The 25623-nt window shown below is 35.9% G+C and overlaps 6 protein-coding genes across 6 annotated transcripts; all 6 read right to left on the bottom strand.

The window, feature by feature from the left end:
- Positions 1 to 3175: 3175 nt before the first annotated feature.
- LOC110885829 lies at positions 3176 to 4456 on the bottom strand. The gene has a single exon (XM_022133555.1). The coding sequence runs from the start codon at positions 4454 to 4456 to the stop codon at positions 3176 to 3178; it is 1281 nt and encodes a 426-aa protein (XP_021989247.1).
- A 5230-nt stretch (positions 4457 to 9686) lies between these two features.
- LOC110885824 (MATH domain and coiled-coil domain-containing protein At3g58260-like) lies at positions 9687 to 10859 on the bottom strand. Its single transcript, XM_022133547.1, has 3 exons — positions 10839 to 10859; positions 10675 to 10788; positions 9687 to 10229 (listed from the first exon to the last, which is right to left on the bottom strand). Exons 1-3 carry the CDS (start codon positions 10857 to 10859, stop codon positions 9687 to 9689), a joined length of 678 nt encoding a protein of 225 aa, XP_021989239.1.
- An 80-nt stretch (positions 10860 to 10939) lies between these two features.
- LOC110902040 lies at positions 10940 to 12893 on the bottom strand. Its single transcript, XM_022148781.2, has 3 exons — positions 12240 to 12893; positions 11774 to 12166; positions 10940 to 11062 (listed from the first exon to the last, which is right to left on the bottom strand). Exons 1-3 carry the CDS (start codon positions 12891 to 12893, stop codon positions 10940 to 10942), a joined length of 1170 nt encoding a protein of 389 aa, XP_022004473.1.
- A 1620-nt stretch (positions 12894 to 14513) lies between these two features.
- LOC110885817 (MATH domain and coiled-coil domain-containing protein At3g58260-like) lies at positions 14514 to 16407 on the bottom strand. Its single transcript, XM_022133537.1, has 3 exons — positions 16387 to 16407; positions 16229 to 16336; positions 14514 to 15203 (listed from the first exon to the last, which is right to left on the bottom strand). The coding sequence occupies exons 1-3, from the start codon at positions 16405 to 16407 to the stop codon at positions 14661 to 14663; spliced, it is 672 nt and encodes a 223-aa protein (XP_021989229.1). The 3' UTR covers positions 14514 to 14660.
- Positions 16408 to 16530: 123 nt separating this feature from the next.
- On the bottom strand, positions 16531 to 18398 carry LOC110902032. Its single transcript, XM_022148776.2, has 3 exons — positions 17788 to 18398; positions 17322 to 17714; positions 16531 to 16610 (listed from the first exon to the last, which is right to left on the bottom strand). Exons 1-3 carry the CDS (start codon positions 18304 to 18306, stop codon positions 16539 to 16541), a joined length of 984 nt encoding a protein of 327 aa, XP_022004468.2. The 5' UTR covers positions 18307 to 18398; the 3' UTR covers positions 16531 to 16538.
- Positions 18399 to 20061: 1663 nt separating this feature from the next.
- LOC110902023 lies at positions 20062 to 24685 on the bottom strand. Its single transcript, XM_022148768.2, has 5 exons — positions 24009 to 24685; positions 22768 to 23175; positions 22044 to 22121; positions 21776 to 21877; positions 20062 to 20751 (listed from the first exon to the last, which is right to left on the bottom strand). Exons 1-5 carry the CDS (start codon positions 24651 to 24653, stop codon positions 20209 to 20211), a joined length of 1776 nt encoding a protein of 591 aa, XP_022004460.1. The 5' UTR covers positions 24654 to 24685; the 3' UTR covers positions 20062 to 20208.
- Positions 24686 to 25623: the final 938 nt, after the last annotated feature.

Raw genomic sequence — 25623 nt, 5'->3', positions numbered from 1 at the left:
TCTGCATCCGCATCCGCATCCTCATCCGCATCCGCATCATTGGGTAACTACAAAGATAAAGCAATACATGTTAGTCTACATACAAAAGTACAATTTATAGATTTGAAATTGATAGAGTATAAAGTCCTTGCCCTCTTTCATTGATAATCATCAATATATATATATATATATATATATATATAGGTACAATAAGATCCCTATTTTAGGGGAGAGATAATTATAAAACTATACAAGATACTATCTCTAATTTTATGTATATCCTATATCTATTAGAAATATTAAACTGAGGATTTCAAAATTTCTTGGGTATGTCATTGTAACCCGTGCGTTTGATTTAAATTGTGTTTCTTGTAGTTTACTTTTCTCCTGCTGTTGTAATTGTATTCTCACGTGTTCACGGTGAGTGTCTGATATAGCAAACGATCTGTATATGAGTAAATCAGTGTACCCATATTCAACAATTTCTATGATTTACCTGCTTGTTACGAGGGTGTGCATTCTCGCTAAGTAATGAGTTAAGTTCCAGCAATAACTTAGTTGTAAAATATTTTATAGCTGGAGTTTTCGCCTTAGCTGGTGTATGTCTTAGCAGTTGGTCGTGTGCGTATAGCACCTGTTTAGAGAATGCAACATTAATAAACAATTCAAGATATATAACATTTGCCTTTCATAATATATGGACATACCGCAAGGAAAGTCAACGGCCCATTGTATGACTCTTTACCATTCCATTTTTCCTTAGTCCTTTTCAAACATGTTATGATGTAGCTACACCAATCCATGTTAGCTATCACTGTTTCTGTTGATTGAAATTTGCAGATCACGTAAACTATGAATTAGGGTTTCGAATCTTTTGAGAGAAATGATATGATCGTATTCGAAATTGGTAATGAATATTGTTAATACATGAGATATATATACATGGCATAATAAAAAGAGTAACTGCCAAAACTTATAATAACCAATAATAACATAATAATTATATCCTAATAATAAAACTTATACTATCTAATATACATTTATCTAGCTTATATTCTAATACCCTCCCGTAAGCTAGATAACTGCAACATGAAGGAGTTCTTTGAAGTGGTAGAAATCTTTGGGTTGCAAAGCTTTGGTGAGAATGTCGGCCACTTGATCTTTCGTTGAGCAAAAACAAACTTCTATCTCATCAGTCTTTATAAGATCTCTAATGAAGTGATACTTGACTCTTATATGCTTGCTCTTACCATGATAAACAGGATCTTTAGCCAAACATATGGTAGATTTATTATCACAATAGACAGTAGGTGGACAGTCCATATTAAAACATAGATCATTTAGTATCCCCTTCATCCAAAGAGCTTGACAACCGGCCATAGATAAAGCGATGTATTCAGCTTCTGTAGAAGAAAGTGCCACGACCTTTTGTTTCTTTGATTGCCAAGCTATAGCTCCAGATCCTAGATTGAAAATATATCCTGAAGTGCTCTTACTGTCATCCACATTTCCTGCGTAGTCACTATCGCTAAAACCGACTAATTTTCCTTTGCTTCCTTTTGAGTATGTTATACCTTCATTTACTGTTCCTTTTATGTATCGTAGTATTCGTTTTAACGTCCATCTGATGTAGATACCAACCGTGACGAGCAGCCAAGGCAAGAACAAGTCTTATAGTGTCAAATCTGATTACTGGGGCGAAAACTTCTTGATAGTCCACTCCATATTTCTGGTTATAGCCTTTCACTACCAAACGAGCCTTATACTTGTCAACTCTTCCGTGTTTATTGTATTTTGTCTTAAATATCCATTTGACTCCAATTGCTTTTTGATTGTTTTTTGGTTCCACCAGTTCCCAAGTACCATTTTTATGTATAGATTCTATTTCTTTATCCATTGCCTCCTGCCATTTGATATCTTTTACGGCTTCTGCATAAGTAGTCGGGTCAGCATCTGTGTAGAGGGCAAAGTTGGCGACATTAGTTGACATTGTTTGATTATGTTCGTATAGTTGTTTCACTTGGGCATCAGTCAATTGTGATGAATGCTGATATATATCTCTGATATCACGTGTCCTTAATTCTTCATTTTCTGATGTAGTAGAAGATGTGTCATCTTCCATGGTATCATCCTGTTCATTGTTTATTTCATTATGTGGATGTATCTCCGGTTGACTTTGACTTTGAGGGGCGATATCTTGTGGCATGTTTGCAGCATTTGGTTCTTGAGTTGCATGTTCCATTTCTGTATCCAAATCCTGTTCTTGATTCACTTGAATGATATTAGAATCCACATTTGCTGTCACAGACCCCTAATCTTGACTTTCATCAAATGTAACATCTCTACTAATGATAGTCTTATTTGTGATTGGATTATAAAGTCTATAAGCTTTACTATTTTCGCTATACCCGACAAAAATGGTTCTTTCTACTTTGTCATCCAACTTCCCTCGTTGTTGCTTCGGTATATGAGCATAGGCTATACTCCCAAAGATTCTGAGATGATCCACACTCGGTTTCGTTCCGCTCCATGCTTCTTGAGGAGTTACATCTTGAACGCTTTTCGTTGTGGTTCGATTTAATATATATGTTGCACAGACTACAGCTTCAGCCCAAAACGAGTGAGGCAGTTGTTTCATTTTTATCATGCTTCGGCTAAGCTCCATCAGCGTTCTATTTTTACGCTCAGCAACCCCATTTTGCTGGGGTGTATAGCTTGTTGTTAGTTGATGATGGATTCCGCTTTCTTTGAGAAAGTTCTGAAAATCATAGCTACAAAATTCTCCACCTCTATCAGTTCGAAGCGATTTTATTTTGTACTCTATTTGATTTTCAACTAATCTTTTAAAGATCTTGAACTGTGTAAGAGCCTCAGACTTTAGTTTCAAGAAATATACCCAAGTCCTCCTCGTGTAATCATCTATAAACGTGATAAAATATCTACAGCCGCCTATCGAATGCGTTCTCACGGGCCCACATATGTCTGAATGTACCAGCTGTAGAGGTTTTGTTGCATGCCATCTTGCTGTTTTGGGAAATGGCTTCCTTGTGTGTTTACCAAATAGACATCCTTCGCATATATTACTTGAGAAGTTCGATATCTTTGGTAAACCCTTCACAGTATTGCATTTACTTATCATATGTAAGGTTTCGAAGTTAACATGACCGTATCTTCGGTGCCATAATACAGAGGTATCTTATATCATCATGCTATAGGCCCTTGGTGTATCATCATATTCTAAATTTAAAGGAAACATTTTGTTTCCGGTCATTTGAACTTTCCCTATACTCATGCCCTTTTGATCCTTTATAGTGCATTCATGGTTATGAAATTTAACTTCATATCCTTTCTGCACTAACTGGCCAACACTTAGAAGATTATGTTTCAAACCTTCAACAAAATATACATTCGGTACCCTTTTCTCTACTCCCTTGAATCTGATCAAAACATCTCCACAACCCAGCACTTCTAATTTTTTATTGTCCCCAGTCCTAACTTCCCTTCTCTCCGACTCGTCTAGTGTGACGAATAGACTTTTGTCGCCAGTCATATGGTTGCTACATCCGCTATCTAAATACCAGCAACCGTCCTTCGTTGTTTCTTCTATGTTAAAGATCATAAACATAGTTTCCTCATCCTCCTCCTTTTCATGCATAAGTGCATTGCTAATCTTTTCAGTATCGTCTCTCCTTTGACAGAATTTCGCTATATGTCCTAACCGTTGACAGTTAAAACATCTAATCTGTCCATTGTATCTGCCTCTTCCTCTACCCCTTCCTCTTCCTGTATTCTCAGATCTAAGTGATCTTGAACGTTCCAGTCCTTGACTTTGAACTTGAAACGCTTGTTCCATTGGTGAATCATCGTATTGCTTTAATCTTAATTCATGAGACTGCAGAATTCCTAATAATTCTTCTGTTGTGATGGTATTCAGATCTTTAGATTCTTCGATTGCGACCACAACTGATTCATATTTTCGAGTGAGACTTCTAAGTATTTTCTCTATTATTCGTTGTTCTGGGACTTCCTCTTCATTTAGTCTTAATTGATTTACTATAACTGTGGTCCGATTGATATATTCTTCTATTGATTCACTATCTTTCATCCGTAATGCATCAAATTCACATCGTAAAGTTTGAAGCCTTACCGTTTTAACCCTGCGTTCTCCTCTATATGCCTTATGAAGAATGTTCCACGCTTCTTTAGATGTTTTACTTGTTGCCACACGTTCGAACACAGTTTCGTTTACTGCCTGAAAAATTACATGTAACGCCTTCTTATCCTTCCTGACTTTCTCTCTATATGTGTTCTGATCGTTTTCTGAAGCATTGGCAGGGATTTCACTATATCCATCTTCGATGATTGACCAGAGGTCTTGTGATTCTAGTAAAACTTTCATTTGGATATGCCAATGATAGTAATTTTGCCCTAGCAATTTTGGAATTTGAGATTGAATTCCTCCATTGGATGTTGACATGATGACGGTGGTTTAATGGAATGAAGACAGACAGAGAATAAATAAGAACAGATCGAAAGAGAAGAAATCTTATGTGTGAATCTTTGTGGCTCTGATACCACTTTGTTAATTGAAATTTGCAGATCACGTAAACTATGAATTAGGGTTTCGAATCTTTTGAGAGAAATGATATGATCGTATTCGAAATTGGTAATGAATATTGTTAATACATGAGATATATATACATGGCATAATAAAAAGAGTAACTGCCAAAACTTATAATAACCAATAATAACATAATAATTATATCCTAATAATAAAACTTATACTATCTAATATATATTTATCTAGCTTATATTCTAATAGTTTCATCTCTAACTGAGGTTCGGAATCTCAAATTGACGGCGGTACTTTTTGTTATCTCGCCCATTATTGTGTTGAACACAACAAGGAAGTTCAGTTTAAAAAACTTTCTACCGTCTTTCTGTAACTTCATTTTGTCAATCACTGTAACTTCATTTTGTCAATCACTTGTCTCACACTTATTCTTCCAGGATTACAACCAAACTGTCTCTTCCATTCTAAGATAACAGCATTGCGCTTCGACGGCTTGTTAATCTCATTTACGTCGTTTCCACCCATAGGCACACCAAGGACATCATGAACTATGGTAGGTGTTATGTTTATTATATGGGTTCCAACATTCAATGTGTTTTTTCTATGATCATAGTTTGTCAACAACCAATACCCCAAAGCGTTTGGTATGGAGCGTATGTTCATATACTTTATAGATTCAAAACCCATATCCTTAATTGCATCATTTTGAGCATCACTTAAGCCTACAACTGCGTTACAGAGCTTCCTCGGGCTGTTTCGTGACGTGAGTTTTTTGTTTGAGTATTGTATAAATGGTTGTACTTGTAGTATATGTGGTTTTTTAGTCACGTGTTCATCGGATATCTTTCTCTTTGCACGGGTTTGGAAATCGTCATGAGACTCTTCTTGCGTACGTTCTTTGCGTTTACCCCTTAATGAAGACGAGTTGTCTGCATCAAAGACGCCACGCAATTGATTAACTCATACACATTGTTTAATCAATGATGCCCCGTTTCAAATAAAAAAGGGAACATTAAATTAGTAAAGGTATATGTGTACCCATTTGTTTCACTCCATTCTATTTGTATTTGATTTTGCACCTTTCTTCTTCCCTGGAAAACAAAAACACTACCTTAAGCACACACAATAATGTTTTGTGATTCCATAGTTTTTATTAGAAAAAAAAAAGATTTTCCTAGATCTTAGAATATGACTTGACTGTTGTGTGTGTGTTAACACAATCTCTCTATATGTATATCTATATAGGGTGAAGTCTATTACAAACACCTTACACCATATATTGGGAGAAAAAAAAAAGAATAAACCTAAATCATTTAGTTTAGAGTTAATTGCTCGGATGGTCCCTGTGATTTCACGTTTTTTCACATTTAGTCCCCACCTTTTGAAAATAGCAGTTATGCTCCCTATGGTTTGTCATTTTGTTACTCGGATAGTCCCTGAGTAGATGTCAGTTAGTTTAGAAATAGCAGGTATGCTCCCTATGGTTTGTCATTTTGTTACTCGGATAGTCCCCAGAGTAAATGTTTGGGGACCATCCGAGTAACAAAATGACAAACCATAGGGAGCATACATGTTATTTACAAAAGGTGGGGACTAAACGTGAAAAAAATGTTAAACCACAGGGACCATCCGGGCAATTAACTCTTTAGTTTAGTATCAATTGTTTATACTTTTAATTTGTTTTACCTTTTAATTCTTTTAATTCTTATATACAAATGTGTATGTTATGTAAATAAAAATGATTTGAACCAATGTGTTAATATATTTTTATTTTTACTTTTAACCATTCACCTACACATAGTAGTTTAGATCCTATACATAAATGATAGACATTTGTTCGTATATATATACATTATTTTCAAGAGAGATGAATTAAATTGCATTTAAACAATTTACTCCTAAATTAAAAAAAAATTAAGATTAAAAATAAATGATTTACTTTGTTTCCCTAAGGGCGGGGTTTGCTCTAATTAGCAAAGTCATTGGAAAGGCAAAGGTTTTAAACACCTTGGAAGAGGAGGTCTTGGGTTCAAGTCCCACAGACGACAGTATTAAAAGAAATTTGCCGTTAAAAAAAGGTGTTATTCCCTTTAAGGTCGAGGGTTCAAGCCCCACTAAAAACGGATTTGGTGTGATTTTAGCCCTTCGTAAGAAAACAAAAAAAAAACTTTGTTTAGCCAAAAATTATGTTCCAACTAGAACCTCTCATAAGCACAAAATATGTCGATGGGAGTTCAGAAACAAAGCTTTGCATGTGTTATCAAGTCTTAAACTCACGGAATGGAAAAAAATAGGAATAATGAATTTTAATATTTTTCTATTAGTTGTTGGCCTGCAACGGTCCCAACTTCAAAAATAATCAGTGATGGTCTCATCTTTTCACATATTGTAAACCAATAGAGCTTTACTTAACCAAAAAGGATAAGGGGACAAAAAGAAATTAAGATTCTGAAAGTAAAGATCCATTGGTTTACAATATGTGAAAAGGTGAGACCACCACTGGTTATTTTTTAAGTTGGTGCCGTTTTACCGGTCAACGGCTAATAGTTAAGATTATTAAAGTCCATTATTCCAAATAAATAACTTGCTATTCTTTTTTCTAGACTATAAATAATTATATTCAAGTGACAACACAAAAACTTGACGATCAAAATTCACAGAAAGTAAGTGATAACAATATGCCTTTTAATTTAAATCACAGCTTCATTACAGAATCACCTCAATTTATCAGGCAGGCATAATGATGCAATTAGTTAATATATATGCAAACATCTTGTTAAATCAATGTAAACGTTCATGATTAGATTGCAAATTAGAGGAACAGAGTTAACGGGATCCGTACCAAATATTCGTGTTGAGTGAGTGTTTGAACTTTGAAGATGACTGAGTTGCTGAAGTGAATAGAGTTGGTGGTTTGGGGGTTGCTAGTGGTTTATAAAATACTGTAAATATTTGAAGGAAAAGGGCCTTGCTATTTAAGTTTTTTTTACTATTAGGGGACTAGGGGTGGTTCACTAGTGATAGAATCTATCACTCCCACTATCCAATCAAGTCATGTCATGTGTACAACCAATATTCTATCACTAGTGATAGAAATGTAGGAGGGGTGGAATCACTAGTGATGGGATTCCAATGTACAAGTTATAATGCACAATGTACAAGATACCATTCATTCACTCATTCACAAAACAACAAACAAGTTCAAAGTTCAACGCGTGGTCAGGTTAACGCGTTAAAAGATCAACGCGTGGTGGGACTAGTGGCGGCGGTGTACCGTTTCAAGTTCAACGCGTGATGAAGGCCATCACGTTACCGCCCCGGGTGCTCTTAGTAGTCACATCAAAATTCAAATTTAAATGATAATATATTAATTAATTAATTTATATTTTGTTTTACTTTATGACATTTTAATATATATATATATATATATATATATATATTGTAAAAAAACAAAAATGACATTGTGTTGTGTTTGTTTTCATATACATTTTGAGATAAGTAATGATGTCATAAATTTGAAAATATCAAGATATATGATATTTTGAAAGCTTCTGGGATACGTATTGTGGTTGTCATAACTAATGTGCACATTTACTTGTGTTTTACTTTTATTGAGTGGGTGAAAGATGATTAATTGATGGGAACAAACCTTCACATATAAATAAGTGTTTTCAATTGTTCGACATTCTAAAAAGAAAACTACAAATAAGTGTTCTAGATATTGCACTAAAGCCATCTATATTTTTTTAACAGAAAAGTCACTTAGATTGCGCATCTTAATGCTGTGAAAATTAGTATATTTATAAGTTAGGTTGGAGGGTGTGGAGGTCGTCCCCAGTCCGTCCAGCTTCGGCGCCGCGCCTCCGCCCATTTCTCCCCCCACCGCCGGCGTCCCAAACGGCCCAAGTAAGACGTTGAAGCCGCTCCACTACAAGACAAAACCCCCTCACACACACATATATACACACAACATATACATATATTTTAAGCCCATCCCCCATTTCCTCACCTTCATCCTCTTTGCCCCATCCTCACACCCGATCTACGTGACGCTTATGTGGCGGATCATCCTCCAAGGGAGGACCATCACCATACCGCATAGCCTTATCAATTGATGATGTTTATAGTGTCAAAACAATAACGTGATGGTTTATAGTGTCGCGTGTGTAATTTCATTTTTAACTCACTGGATCATGTGATAACATTTTCTAACTTTTAAAAAACAGATTCAAATAATAAGACAAAAAACTTGAAGAATGTTATAAAGCAAGTGGCAACAATACGCCAAATTCCTCTATCTATCTAAACAACTTATACATAACAATACAAACATCTTATGAACAATATACACGCAACATGTGTACTCCATTTCAAACAAAAAGCAGCATCTAGGGTTAGAATCCGTACCAGATGTGTGGTGTCTGACTGTAAAAACAAGGGTTTCTGTCTGTAAATATTTCAAAAATTTACCATACACAAAAGTGATATGTAGAGTTATTTACACTCTAGGTCCCTTCAGAGTTCAGACACACCGACTTTGATATATTACACCTAGTCACCTTGTTCCAAGTCTTCCAACCACTCTAGTCAATCACTACACACACTACTTCTATCACCATCCCTCATGGATTTATGTTTCAGTTAGTTCAAAAGCATACATTTAACACAACTAAAATTAAAATTAAGATTAACAGGGTATAACTTGTTTTTAAGATTAACAGGGTATAACTTATTTGAAAACAGATTATTATACAAAATAATAATAAAAAATTAAAAAAAGTAAAAAACCAACAATCATCTTGGTGATTGATGAGCTTCACGGAGAAGAAAGATACGTTATGTCTACTGTCTAGTTTACATGTTTAACCAGTTTAATTATAAAGATTGTGTTCGGGTTCACTTGTTTAGCAAGTACATATGTGATGAAGAGGTCATTACCAAAATCAAAATAGTTCAATCGATTCGGTCGGATGGATCCATTAAGTGTTAGGATTAAATACTAATTATATTCATTTAAGGTTTAAAACACATAAAGTTTAAACTTAACGGGTTCACCCCATTCGACCAAGATACGGAGACATCTACTGGCAAACTTCTAATAATTACACACCATTACATGATCTAATTAATTAGCCTATACAACTGGATGCTTTACCCATGAGTCCAGTTTAGCTTTAGACTCCAAGATGTTGTCATTTAGATTGTTTTTAACAAGATGCATTACTTTCACACATCTTTCAGCCTTTTCAAACCGTTGTTGCGCACCCGTTAGCTCTGCGCATCTTTCTCTCAGATCCATTTGGGCAGCTCTTTTAGCCAAACTGATCTTTGATTTCATCTCCAAAAGCAAACTGTACTTTTTACTGGTCTCCTTCCTTTTGTTAAAGGCTTCAAAGTGCGCTCGAATCCATGACACATTAATGTTGGCGGCTTCTGCATCCGACACTTGGCACTCTATATCTTCCACCATCTCAGTCATATTATTGGTTTTGATCCGTTTGACAACTTCACAAACAACCTCGAGGAAATGTGTTCTTGTGGAAGATGTTTTGAATACGCAGGTAGATGCAATGTCACCGTGTTTTTTGAAAATGGCTTCAAGAATTGTTGCGTTACTTCGCTTCACTTTGTAGCCTTGGACACAAACTATGTCACTTTGATAAGTTGACTTTTCCAACTATACAATAAAAGAATATAGATTAGTGGTGACCAAAATGAACGGGTCGGGTCAGGTTGGGTAATGGGTCAAACAAGCTGGCTTGACACGTTAGTTTTTTCTATAATCTTTAAGATTTCGTAATAACTAATATATAAAATGTAATTTAATAATTTACTACTTGATGTTAGTAAACTATGGCATCAAAAGAATAAACACTAATTATATAAACTTTAAGAAAACAACAAAGGCTAACATAACCAGACTCGACCCAATTTAACCGGTAATATATTGAGCACTTTCTTTATTCTAGCGTGTGTGGAAACACAATTTGACCCAAAAGAAGACTAATAAGAAGTCAAAATAACCAAGTTTTGTACATTTGCGCCTAAATTTCCTTGTCTAATACTAATCATCGCCTCATCGGAATGTATAACATATATGAGAAGTATAAGGAGATACATACAGAATTTGACATAAGAGACACATTTTCAGCCAACTCACTTTGCACCTGCTTGGGGCCTACCCCGGCACCGACACCATCACCATCACCATCACCAACACCATCATCGTCCAGTAACTACAAAGATAAAGCAACACATGTTAGTCTGAATACGAACAGATTTAAACCATATTTGTTTTAAACGTCATCTGTATTATTGTTGATTTTTTCTATACACATTCTTGATTCTTCTTCTCCTGTTGTGTTCATATATGAGTTTGAAATGAGGCTAACTCTTTAATTTTACAGCAAAATCTGAAGTTTTCCTCCAAACCTTAAGTTTCTTCTTTGGTATGCAAGTGTTTGCGTTTCTCCAAGCACGTTTCTTTGTCTTGCCCATATTATTACCAATCTGCAATCAAGGAAACAACAGTTATGAGTAGCGTGATCAAAAACCAATTCACCGAAACTGAGATAACTGACGAAACCACTGCGATACAATCGATCCAAACCATAGTTGTTACTGGCGAATAGCGAAAAATAGCGATAAGGTTGCTACATAGCGAATAGCGATAAATAGCAGGCGGCTATTTTATAAACAGTGATACACTAGAAAAAAATTAATTTTATATGTATATTATATCAAAATACCCTTGTATATATGCTATTTTACATGTATATTTAACAAAAACATACTATCCAGCTATTTTATAGCTATATTTAATTACAATTTATATTAAATAAATAAATAAATAAATTGCCGCTATCTCTCGCTACAACCATTATAGCGAGCCTAGACAAATACGCTACGTAGCGCGCTACAGCGATCGCTACGCTCGCTATTGACAAACCATGATCCAAACTAATAACCGATGGTTTAGTATTGTTTCTTTTTTTTTTCGAAAACCAAAAACTACAGTTTTGCTTCTCGTTTGTTACCGTTTGGTTGCGATTATCTCCATCATCATCAAATTCATTATTTTGAGCCATTAGTTTTAGTGAGTATGAAAATTTAGACCGGTAGTTTATGCTCAAATATTATTTTTTAAACCAATTTCTTAGGCCCAAACATTTCAAACCCAAAGGAATTAGATTATAACGTTCAACAGTGTGCATGACTTACCTTCTTGTCTTTAGACGGTTCTAGCCGGTTACAATGTCCTATATTAGCTGATAATCCAGACAGTGATTGAGACCCTCGTGGGCCATTGGGTGCCTTTAGGTTCAATACCGGATCTGTTTGAACAGAAGTTACATCAGGTACCTTAGCATTTTGGTCAATAGCAGTTTGACCTTCAACAGTTTGACCTTGAGCTTCAGGACCTAGTGACTGAACGTGATCTTCAACATTTGGAGTTAACGGATCCTCCTTTTTAATGTCATCATTCGAACACGGTCCGTTGTCATACAAGGACCGCTCAAGATCAACCAAGAAATCAGTGGTAACATATTGTAACGCTGGAGTTACTGCATTTTCAGGACTACGTTTCAGTTGTCGTTCGTGTGCGTATAACACCTGTTGTGTAATGAAAATCATATTAATTTCTTCATGTTAATAAGCAACTTATGTAACCAATAAGCAAACGTACCGCAAGAACGGTGAACGGGCCGTTATAGGGCTCTATACCACTCCATCCCTCTTTAGTTCTCTTCAAGCAAGCTATGATATAACTACACCAATCCATGTTCGGTATGTCGGCTTCATTATTGATTGACCCGAGAAACTTTTGATTAATGGTTGCACTCTTAGTTGTCTCACCCATAATAGAGTTGAAGACAACAAGGAAGTTAAGCTTAAAAAGTATCCCGCCTCGTCGATATGACTTAAGCTTTTCAGTCACATGTTTAATAGTTATACAAGCAGTAATGAACTGGCTCTTCCATTGTTCTCTAATAGCATCTCTTTTTGTCAGCTTCGGCTTTTCATAGACGCTAATTTCCCCCTTAGGCACTCCAAGAACATCATGAACCTTTGAGGGTGTGATTTCAATTTTACGGTTGCCAACGTTTAACTCGTTTGTTTTATGATCATAGTTGAGCAACAACCAATACCCTAAACCAGCTGGTATGTTGCGTATGTTAAAGCACTTCATAGATTCAAAGCCCATATCCTTTATATCAGAATTTTGAGCATCGGTTAACCCTTCTAACACACAACACAAACTGTTTGGCGCATTTCGCTTTCGCTCATCAATTTTCATGTCTGTATAACAATCAAATTGTTGTGGTGTAGGTATATCCATTCTTGATTGCTTCTTAATTGGTGTCCGGAAGCCTGTTATCAGAAAGAAAGCATCGAAAACGTTACAAGTATTGAACTTGCAGAATGCTTTCGATAACATGCCAAACTTTTAACAAGAAGATTCAAGTGACAAGACAAAAAAAAACAATGCGGTAAGGAGTTATCACTCCAACAATTTTTTAAATTCTGACTGTGGTTTCTACAAAATTTGTGAGATATGCAATCTGATCACTTTCACTCGTAATTTCATTTGATGCAAATCATAAAATTCTAAGCAATTACAACTTAACAAATCATAACTAGTTTCAGAGCCATCCCTGAAAACTCTTGAAAAAATTTAGGCCTCGGGCGACGAAAAGAATTGGGCCCAAAATTATGATTAAGGGTAAATGAATTACAAAAAATAAACTTCATGATGGAGCAAAGAATCGAACCTTTACATTATTTTAAGATGGTTTTTGCCACTACACCACCAATACTTTTTTGCATAATAAACGGATAAATATACTAAATATATAATTTAATAAATATATACAAGCTTATAAAGACTTTTCGGGCCCTTTGAAATTTTGGGCCTCGGGCGTCGGCACGGGTTTGCCGGGCCCAGAGCCGGCCCTGACTAGTTTTATACCCGTTTCGACCCGAACCAAAACAACCCTTTTTTGAAGTGACCCATTTTGACCCGGCACCCGACCTGCCCGTTTTGCCAGGTGTAGGCTTGTTCATGAGCTGAGCCGAGCTAGGGCTGATGGATCTCCATGGTATAATTTTACTTTTATTTTATGAACCCGGTTCATAGCCTGTCAATTGATGATGTTTATAGTGTCAAAACAATAACGTGATGGTTTATGGTGTCACGTGTGTAATTTCATTTTTAACTCACTGGATCATGTGATAACATTTTCTAACTTTTAAAAAACAGATTCAAATAATAAGACAAAAAACTTGAAGAATGTTATAAAGCAAGTGGCAACAATACGCCAAATTCCTCTTATCTATCTAAACAACTAATACATAACAATACAAACATCTTATGCAACATGTGTACTCCATTTCAAACAAAAAGCAGCATCTAGGGTTAGAATCTGTACCAGATGTGTGGTGTCTGACCGTAAAAACAAGGGTTTCTGTCTGTAAATATTTCAAAAAATTACCCTACACGAAAGAGATATGTAGAGTTATTGACACTCTAGGTCCCTTCAGAAACACTGACTTTGATATATTACACCTAGTCACCTTGTTCCAACCACTCTAGTCAATCACTACACAACACACTACTTCTATCACCATCCCTCATGGATTTATGTTTCAGTTAGTTCAAAAGCATACATTTAACACAATTAAAATTAAAATTAACAGGAAAGGGTATAACTTATTGAAAAACAGATCATTATACAAAATATTAATAATAACAAATTAAAAAACCAACAGTCATCTTGGTGATTGACTAGCTTCACGGAGAAGAAAGAGATGTCATGTCTATTGTCTAGTACATGTTTAACCAGTTTAATTATAAAGATTGTGTTCGGGTTCACTTGTTTAGCAAGTACATATGTGATGAAGAGGTCATTACCAAAATCAAAATAGTTCAATCGATTCGGTCGGATGGATCCATTAAGTGTTAGGATTAAATACTAATTATATTCATTTAAGGTTTAAAACGCATAAAGTTTAAACTTAACGGGTTCACCCCATTCGACCAAAATACAAGACATCTAATGGCAAACTTCTAATAATTACACACCATTACATGATCTAATTAATTAGCCTATACAACTGGATGCTTTACCCATGAGTCTAGTTTAGCTTTAGACTCCAAGATGTTGTCATTTAGATTGTTTTTAACAAGATGCATTACTTTCACACATCTTTCAGCCTTTTCAAACCGTTGTTGCGCACCGGTTAGCTCTGCGCATCTTTCCCTCAGATCCATTTGGGCAGCTCTTTTAGCCAAACTGGTCTTTGATTTCATCTCCAAAAGCAAACTGTACTTTTTACTGGTCTCCTTCCTTTTGTTAAAGTCTTCAAAGTGCGCTCGAATCCATGACACATTAATGTTGGCGGCTTCTGCATCCGACACTTGGCACTCTATATCTTCCACCATCTCAGTCATATTATTGGTTTTGATCCGTTTGACAACTTCACAAACAGCCTCGAGGAAATGTGTTCTTGTGGAAGATGTTTTGAATACGCAGGTAGATGCAATGTCACCGTGTTTTTCGAAAATGGCTTCAAGAATTGTTGCGTTACTTCGCTTCACTTTGTAGCCTTGGACACAAACTATGTCACTTTGATAAGTCGACTTTTCCAGCTATACAATAAAAGAATATAGATCAGTGGTGACCAAAATGAACGGGTCGGGTCAGGTTGGGTAATGGATCAAACAAGCTGGCTTGACACAGTAGTTTTTTCTATAATCTTTAAAATTTCGTAATAACTAATATATAAAATGTAATTTAATAATTTACTACTTGATGTTAGTAAACTATAGCATCAAAAGAATAAACACTAATTATATAAACTTTAAGAAAACAACAAAGGCTAACACAACCAGACTTGACCCAATTTAACCGGTAATGTATTGAGCACTTTTTTTATTCTAGCGTGTGTAGAAACACAATTTGACCCAAAAGAAGACTAATAAGAAGTCAAAATAACCAAGTTTTGTACATTTGCGCCTAAATTTCCTTGTCTAATACTAATCATCGGTAGGGCTGCAAGCGAACCAAACGTTCGACGAACAGTTCGTGTGAACTGTTCGGCGGGAAGTTCGTTTGTGTTCGTTCGTTTATTAAACAAACGAACACGAACAAGAAATTTCGTTCGTTTAGTTAAATGAACAAACATGAACAGAGGTCCTGTTCGTTCGTTCATGTTCGTGAACGTTCGGTAATGTGTTCGTTTGTGTTCGATAGTTCATTAGTGTTTTAAGTTTTTATATTTATTTAAATACTTCAAAATTCCGACAAATTAAATATCTAATAAGTGTCAATGTATTATATATTCTGTTCATGAACGATTGTTTGTGTCCGTTTGTTTCCATTTGTGTTCATGAACATTAGTTTGTGCTCATTTGTGTTCGTCAACGGTTTTTTTTTTTTTTTTTTGTTTCTTGCCTAAAATTAACAAACAAACACAAACGAACATGAACAAATTCATTTCCTTAACAAACGAACATGAACATAATATCTCGCTCGATAAGTGTTCGTGAACAGTTCGCGAACGCATATATTTCTTAACAAATGAACACGAACAAGGTTCGTGTTCGTTCGGTTCGTTTGCAGCCCTAATCATCGGAATGTATAACATATATGAGAAGTATAAGGAGATACATACAGAATTTGACATAAGAGACACATTTTCAGCCAACTCACATTGCACCTGCTTGGGGCCTACCCCGGCACCGACACCATCACCATCACCAACACCATCATCATCCAGTAACTACAAAGATAAAGCAACACATGTTAGTCTGAATACGAACAGATTTAAACCATATTTGTTTTAAACGTCATCTGTATTATTGTTGATTTTTTCTATACACATTCTTGATTCTTCTTCTCCTGTTGTGTTCATATATGAGTTTGAAAAGAGGCTAACTCTTTAATTTTATAGCAAAATCTGAAGTTTTCCTCCAAAACTTAAGTTACTTCTTTGGTATGCAAGTGTTTGTGTTTCTCCAACCACGTTTCTTTGTCTTGCCCATATTATTACCAATCTGCAATCAAGGAAACAACAGTTATGAGTAGCGTGATCAAAAACCAATTCACCGAAACTGAGATAACTGACGAAACCACTGCGATACAATCGATCCAAACCATAGTTGTTACTGGCGAATAGCGAAAAATAGCGATAAGGTTGCTACATAGCGAATAGCGATAAATAGCAGGCGGCTATTTTATAAACAGTGATACACTAGAAAAAAATTAATTTTATATGTATATTATATCAAAATACCCTTGTATATATGCTATTTTACATGTATATTTAACAAAAACATACTATCCAGCTATTTTATAGCTATATTTAATTACAATTTATATTAAATAAATAAATAAATAAATTGCCGCTATCTCTCGCTACAACCATTATAGCGAGCCTAGACAAATACGCTACGTAGCGCGCTACAGCGATCGCTACGCTCGCTATTGACAAACCATGATCCAAACTAATAACCGATGGTTTAGTATTGTTTCTTTTTTTTTTCGAAAACCAAAAACTACAGTTTTGCTTCTCGTTTGTTACCGTTTGGTTGCGATTATCTCCATCATCATCAAATTCATTATTTTGAGCCATTAGTTTTAGTGAGTATGAAAATTTAGACCGGTAGTTTATGCTCAAATATTATTTTTTAAACCAATTTCTTAGGCCCAAACATTTCAAACCCAAAGGAATTAGATTATAACGTTCAACAGTGTGCATGACTTACCTTCTTGTCTTTAGACGGTTCTAGCCGGTTACAATGTCCTATATTAGCTGATAATCCAGACAGTGATTGAGACCCTCGTGGGCCATTGGGTGCCTTTAGGTTCAATACCGGATCTGTTTGAACAGAAGTTACATCAGGTACCTTAGCATTTTGGTCAATAGCAGTTTGACCTTCAACAGTTTGACCTTGAGCTTCAGGACCTAGTGACTGAACGTGATCTTCAACATTTGGAGTTAACGGATCCTCCTTTTTAATGTCATCATTCGAACACGGTCCGTTGTCATACAAGGACCGCTCAAGATCAACCAAGAAATCAGTGGTAACATATTGTAACGCTGGAGTTACTGCATTTTCAGGACTACGTTTCAGTTGTCGTTCGTGTGCGTATAACACCTGTTGTGTAATGAAAATCATATTAATTTCTTCATGTTAATAAGCAACTTATGTAACCAATAAGCAAACGTACCGCAAGAACGGTGAACGGGCCGTTATAGGGCTCTATACCACTCCATCCCTCTTTAGTTCTCTTCAAGCAAGCTATGATATAACTACACCAATCCATGTTCGGTATGTCGGCTTCATTATTGATTGACCCGAGAAACTTTTGATTAATGGTTGCACTCTTAGTTGTCTCACCCATAATAGAGTTGAAGACAACAAGGAAGTTAAGCTTAAAAAGTATCCCGCCTCGTCGATATGACTTAAGCTTTTCAGTCACATGTTTAATAGTTATACAAGCAGTAATGAACTGGCTCTTCCATTGTTCTCTAATAGCATCTCTTTTTGTCAGCTTCGGCTTTTCATAGACGCTAATTTCCCCCTTAGGCACTCCAAGAACATCATGAACCTTTGAGGGTGTGATTTCAATTTTACGGTTGCCAACGTTTAACTCGTTTGTTTTATGATCATAGTTGAGCAACAACCAATACCCTAAACCAGCTGGTATGTTGCGTATGTTAAAGCACTTCATAGATTCAAAGCCCATATCCTTTATATCAGAATTTTGAGCATCGGTTAACCCTTCTAACACACAACACAAACTGTTTGGCGCATTTCGCTTTCGCTCATCAATTTTCATGTCTGTATAACAATCAAATTGTTGTGGTGTAGGTATATCCATTCTTGATTGCTTCTTAATTGGTGTCCGGAAGCCTGTTATCAGAAAGAAAGCATCGAAAACGTTACAAGTATTGAACTTGCAGAATGCTTTCGATAACATGCCAAACTTTTAACAAGAAGATTCAAGTGACAAGACAAAAAAAAACAATGCGGTAAGGAGTTATCACTCCAACAATTTTTTAAATTCTGACTGTGGTTTCTACAAAATTTGTGAGATATGCAATCTGATCACTTTCACTCGTAATTTCATTTGATGCAAATCATAAAATTCTAAGCAATTACAACTTAACAAATCATAACTAGTTTCAGAGCCATCCCTGAAAACTCTTGAAAAAATTTAGGCCTCGGGCGACGAAAAGAATTGGGCCCAAAATTATGATTAAGGGTAAATGAATTACAAAAAATAAACTTCATGATGGAGCAAAGAATCGAACCTTTACATTATTTTAAGATGGTTTTTGCCACTACACCACCAATACTTTTTTGCATAATAAACGGATAAATATACTAAATATATAATTTAATAAATATATACAAGCTTATAAAGACTTTTCGGGCCCTTTGAAATTTTGGGCCTCGGGCGTCGGCACGGGTTTGCCGGGCCCAGAGCCGGCCCTGACTAGTTTTATACCCGTTTCGACCCGAACCAAAACAACCCTTTTTTGAAGTGACCCATTTTGACCCGGCACCCGACCTGCCCGTTTTGCCAGGTGTAGGCTTGTTCATGAGCTGAGCCGAGCTAGGGCTGATGGATCTCCATGGTATAATTTTACTTTTATTTTATGAACCCGGTTCATAGCCTGTCAATTGATGATGTTTATAGTGTCAAAACAATAACGTGATGGTTTATGGTGTCACGTGTGTAATTTCATTTTTAACTCACTGGATCATGTGATAACATTTTCTAACTTTTAAAAAACAGATTCAAATAATAAGACAAAAAACTTGAAGAATGTTATAAAGCAAGTGGCAACAATACGCCAAATTCCTCTTATCTATCTAAACAACTAATACATAACAATACAAACATCTTATGCAACATGTGTACTCCATTTCAAACAAAAAGCAGCATCTAGGGTTAGAATCTGTACCAGATGTGTGGTGTCTGACCGTAAAAACAAGGGTTTCTGTCTGTAAATATTTCAAAAAATTACCCTACACGAAAGAGATATGTAGAGTTATTGACACTCTAGGTCCCTTCAGAAACACTGACTTTGATATATTACACCTAGTCACCTTGTTCCAACCACTCTAGTCAATCACTACACAACACACTACTTCTATCACCATCCCTCATGGATTTATGTTTCAGTTAGTTCAAAAGCATACATTTAACACAATTAAAATTAAAATTAACAGGAAAGGGTATAACTTATTGAAAAACAGATCATTATACAAAATATTAATAATAACAAATTAAAAAACCAACAGTCATCTTGGTGATTGACTAGCTTCACGGAGAAGAAAGAGATGTCATGTCTATTGTCTAGTACATGTTTAACCAGTTTAATTATAAAGATTGTGTTCGGGTTCACTTGTTTAGCAAGTACATATGTGATGAAGAGGTCATTACCAAAATCAAAATAGTTCAATCGATTCGGTCGGATGGATCCATTAAGTGTTAGGATTAAATACTAATTATATTCATTTAAGGTTTAAAACGCATAAAGTTTAAACTTAACGGGTTCACCCCATTCGACCAAAATACAAGACATCTAATGGCAAACTTCTAATAATTACACACCATTACATGATCTAATTAATTAGCCTATACAACTGGATGCTTTACCCATGAGTCTAGTTTAGCTTTAGACTCCAAGATGTTGTCATTTAGATTGTTTTTAACAAGATGCATTACTTTCACACATCTTTCAGCCTTTTCAAACCGTTGTTGCGCACCGGTTAGCTCTGCGCATCTTTCCCTCAGATCCATTTGGGCAGCTCTTTTAGCCAAACTGGTCTTTGATTTCATCTCCAAAAGCAAACTGTACTTTTTACTGGTCTCCTTCCTTTTGTTAAAGTCTTCAAAGTGCGCTCGAATCCATGACACATTAATGTTGGCGGCTTCTGCATCCGACACTTGGCACTCTATATCTTCCACCATCTCAGTCATATTATTGGTTTTGATCCGTTTGACAACTTCACAAACAGCCTCGAGGAAATGTGTTCTTGTGGAAGATGTTTTGAATACGCAGGTAGATGCAATGTCACCGTGTTTTTCGAAAATGGCTTCAAGAATTGTTGCGTTACTTCGCTTCACTTTGTAGCCTTGGACACAAACTATGTCACTTTGATAAGTCGACTTTTCCAGCTATACAATAAAAGAATATAGATCAGTGGTGACCAAAATGAACGGGTCGGGTCAGGTTGGGTAATGGATCAAACAAGCTGGCTTGACACAGTAGTTTTTTCTATAATCTTTAAAATTTCGTAATAACTAATATATAAAATGTAATTTAATAATTTACTACTTGATGTTAGTAAACTATAGCATCAAAAGAATAAACACTAATTATATAAACTTTAAGAAAACAACAAAGGCTAACACAACCAGACTTGACCCAATTTAACCGGTAATGTATTGAGCACTTTTTTTATTCTAGCGTGTGTAGAAACACAATTTGACCCAAAAGAAGACTAATAAGAAGTCAAAATAACCAAGTTTTGTACATTTGCGCCTAAATTTCCTTGTCTAATACTAATCATCGGTAGGGCTGCAAGCGAACCAAACGTTCGACGAACAGTTCGTGTGAACTGTTCGGCGGGAAGTTCGTTTGTGTTCGTTCGTTTATTAAACAAACGAACACGAACAAGAAATTTCGTTCGTTTAGTTAAATGAACAAACATGAACAGAGGTCCTGTTCGTTCGTTCATGTTCGTGAACGTTCGGTAATGTGTTCGTTTGTGTTCGATAGTTCATTAGTGTTTTAAGTTTTTATATTTATTTAAATACTTCAAAATTCCGACAAATTAAATATCTAATAAGTGTCAATGTATTATATATTCTGTTCATGAACGATTGTTTGTGTCCGTTTGTTTCCATTTGTGTTCATGAACATTAGTTTGTGCTCATTTGTGTTCGTCAACGGTTTTTTTTTTTTTTTTTGTTTCTTGCCTAAAATTAACAAACAAACACAAACGAACATGAACAAATTCATTTCCTTAACAAACGAACATGAACATAATATCTCGCTCGATAAGTGTTCGTGAACAGTTCGCGAACGCATATATTTCTTAACAAATGAACACGAACAAGGTTCGTGTTCGTTCGGTTCGTTTGCAGCCCTAATCATCGGAATGTATAACATATATGAGAAGTATAAGGAGATACATACAGAATTTGACATAAGAGACACATTTTCAGCCAACTCACATTGCACCTGCTTGGGGCCTACACCGGCACCGACACCATCACCAACATCATCATCATCCAGTAACTACAAAGATAAAGCAATACATGTTAGTCTGAATACGAACAGATTTAAACCATATTTGTTTTAAAATTCATCTGTATTATTGTTGATTTTTTCTATACACATTCTTGAGTTTGAAATGAGGCTAACACTTTAATTTTATAGCAAAATCTGAAGTTTTCCTCCAAACCTTAAGTTTCTTCTTTGGTATGCAAGTGTTTGTGTTTCTCCAACCACGTTTCTTTTTCTTGCCCATATTATTACCAATCTGCAATTAAGGAAACAACAGTTATGAGTAGGGGTGCAAACGAGCCAAGCTACTCGCGAGCTACTCGAGCTCGGCTCGAAAAAAAGCTCGAACGAGCCGAGCTTAAACGAGCTCGAGCCCGAGCCTAAAAACAAGCTTGTTTAGTAAACGAGCCCAAGCCCGAGCTTCGCTTATCGAGCTCGAGCCGGCTCGCGAGCCTTTACGAGCTTTCTTTTTATATATTTTTTATTAATATATTAAACATATATTTAAATAATAATATTTACCAATTATATAAATATAAAAAAATAACTAAATTATATGTATAACAATAATTATAATTAATAAATACTAAACGAGCCGAGCTCGAGCTTGAAAAATTACCTTCGAGCCGAGCTCAAGCTTTAGAAATAAAGCTCGAAGCTCGGCTCGAGCTCGAGCTTTCATATGTTAAACGAGTTCGAGCTTGAGCCTGGTCGAGCTCGGGCTCGGCTCGGCTCGTTTGCACCCCTAGTTATGAGTAGCGTGAGCTTGGGCTTGATTCAGCTCGTTTACACCCCTATAAACATTCAGTGAAAATCTGCTACTTCAGAAGGAGAAGATACAAACAATTATTGAATATACATCAAAAAATGAGTAAATACGTTCAACAATGCGCATGACTTACCTTCTTGTCTTTAGACGGTTCAAGCCGGTTACAATGTCCTATATTAGCTGATAATCCAGACAGTGATTGAGACCCTCGTGGGCCAATGGGTGCCTTTAGGTTCAATACCGAATCTGTTTGAACAGAAGTTACATCAGGTACCTTAACATTTTGGTCAATAGCAGTTTGCCCTCCATCAGTTTGACCTTCATCAGTTTGACCTTGAGCTTCAGGACCTAGTGACTGAACGTGATCTTCAACATTTGGAGTTAACGGATCCTCCTTTTTAATGTCATCATTCGAACACGGTCCGTTGTCATACAAGGACCTCTCAAGATCAACCAAGAAATCAGTGGTAACATATTGTAACGCTGGAGTTACTGCATTTTCAGGACTACGTTTCAGTTGCCGTTCGTGTGCGTATAACACCTGTTGTGTAATCATAGTTATTAATGGTGAATAGCGACAAATAGCGATAAGATACCTATATGTTAAATAGCGAATAGCGATAAATAGCGGGTGGCTATTTTACAAATAGCGATACACTAGAAAAAAAAAATTAAAATTTTATATGTGTGTTATATATAAAAAAAAAACCCTGGTATATATGCTATTTTACATGTATATCTAACAAAAACCTAAAATCCAGCTATTTTATAGCTATATTTAATTGCTATTTATATTTAAAAAAATAAATAAATAAAAATAAGAGTTAAATGCCATTTTAGTCCCTGTGGTTTGGGCCATTTTGCCAGTTTAGTCAAAGGTTTCATTTTTAACCTGTGGGTCGTCCAAAAAGATTTCACAGTTGTCATTTTAGTCCACTGGGTTAACTTCATCCATTTTTTCTGTTAACGAGAAGGCCATTTCGGTCATTTTATATGGCTGAATTGCGCTTTTAGTTAACAGAATTACATACAAAATGACCGAATTGGCCTTCTCGTTAACAGAAAAAATGGATGAAGTTAACCAAGTGGACTAAAATGGCAACTGTGAAACCTTTTTGGACCCACAGGTTAAAAATGAAACCTTTGGTGTAAACTGGTAAAATGGCCCAGACCACAGGGACTAAAATGACATTTAACTCTAAAAATAAAATATCGCTATTATCACTACAACCCTAATAGCGAGCGTAGACCTATACGCTACGTAGCGCGCTATAGCGATTGCTACGCTCGCTATTGACAACTATGTGTGTAATGAAAATCATATTAATTTCTTCATGTTAATAAGCAACTTATGTAACCAATAAGCAAACGTACCGCAAGAACAGTCAACGGGCCGTTATAGGGCTCTATACCACTCCACCCCTCTCTAGTTCTCTTCAAGCAAGCTATGATATAGCCACACCAATCCATGTTCGGTATGGCTTCATTATTGGTTGACGTGAGAAACTTTTGATTAACGGTTGCACTCTTAGTTGTCTCACCCATAATAGAGTTGAAGATAACAAGGAAGTTAAGCTTAAAAAGTATTCCGCCTCGCGGATATAATCTAAGCTTCTCAGTCACATGTTTAACAGTTATACAAGCATTACCGAACTGGCTCTTCCATCGTTCTCTAATAGCGTCTCGTTTTGTCACCTTTGGCTTTTCAGAGACGCTAATTTCCCCCATAGGCACTCCAAGAACATCATGAACCTTTGAGGGTGTGATTTTAATTTTACGGTTGCCAATGTTTAACTCGTTCATTTTTTGATCATAGTTGAGCAACAACCAATACCCTAAACCCGGCGGTATGTTGTGTATGTTAAAGCACGTAATAGTTTCAAATCCCATATCTGTTATATCAGAATTTTGAGCATTGGTTAACCCTTGTAACGCGTAACACAAACTGTTTGGCGTGTTTCTCTTATCGTTTTTCATGTCTGTATAAAATACAAATCGTTGTGTTGTAGGTATATCCATTCTTGATTGCTTCTTAATTGGTGTCCGGGAGCCTACTTATCAGATAGAAAGCATCGAAAACGTTACAAGTATTGAACTTCTTTCAAAGTTTCGATAACATGCCAAACTTTCGATAACATGCCAACCAGGAGCGTAGCTTTCAAGGGGCCGGGGGCGCCCGACCCCCCGAACTTTTCGCTCAGTCAGTGGCGAAGCTTGACCCGAATGACGGAGGGGTCGAAAACGTACATATCCAAAAATTTCTATAGAACCGGGGGTCGAAAACGTATATACCCAAAAATTTCTATACGAAAACTACATATATAACACTACTGAGCGAAAAGTTCGGGGGTCGGGCGACCCCTCCCGCCCCAGTGTCATGTATGTACGTTTCGTATAGAAATTTTTAGGTATATACGTTTTCGAACCCCCGGTTTTATAAAAAAAATATTTATATAGAATTTTTAGGTCCGGTGACTTCTGACCCCCCGGTGAAAAGTTTCAATCTTCCGACTGACTCCAACAATTTCTTAAATTCTAACTGAGGTTTCTACAAAATTTGTGAGATACAATCTGATCACTTTGACTCGTAATTTCATTTGATGCAAATCATAAAATTCTAAGCAATTACAACTTAACAAATTATAACTAGGTAGCTTAATTAATGTACATGAAATAAGAATATTATATTTCTACAAAATACAAACGAACGAAGCTGGAGTTAGGGTTTACCGTTTGCTGCTGCAGTGAAAGAGGGTTGAAAGGGCTTGGGTAAGAGATTACAGGGTAAAATGTAAAACAATCTAAGGGGTTGTTTGTTTACCTAGCCTCGTAATATGTTAGGATAAGAATCAAGAGAGAACAAGAAGAAGAAGGAAAACTCAATTCATTATCCAGATGCTCAATACAACGGTTCCAACGACCTTTTAACCAACATCCCGAACTATCACTACATTTACACATTTCACCCTCCAACTATTCATTTATTACA

Source organism: Helianthus annuus, chromosome 2 (assembly GCF_002127325.2).
Source record: "Helianthus annuus cultivar XRQ/B chromosome 2, HanXRQr2.0-SUNRISE, whole genome shotgun sequence".
Lineage (NCBI taxonomy): Eukaryota > Viridiplantae > Streptophyta > Magnoliopsida > Asterales > Asteraceae > Helianthus > Helianthus annuus.
The sequence above is the reverse complement of the archived record's forward strand: the minus strand, read 5'-3'. Positions and strand labels throughout refer to the sequence as shown.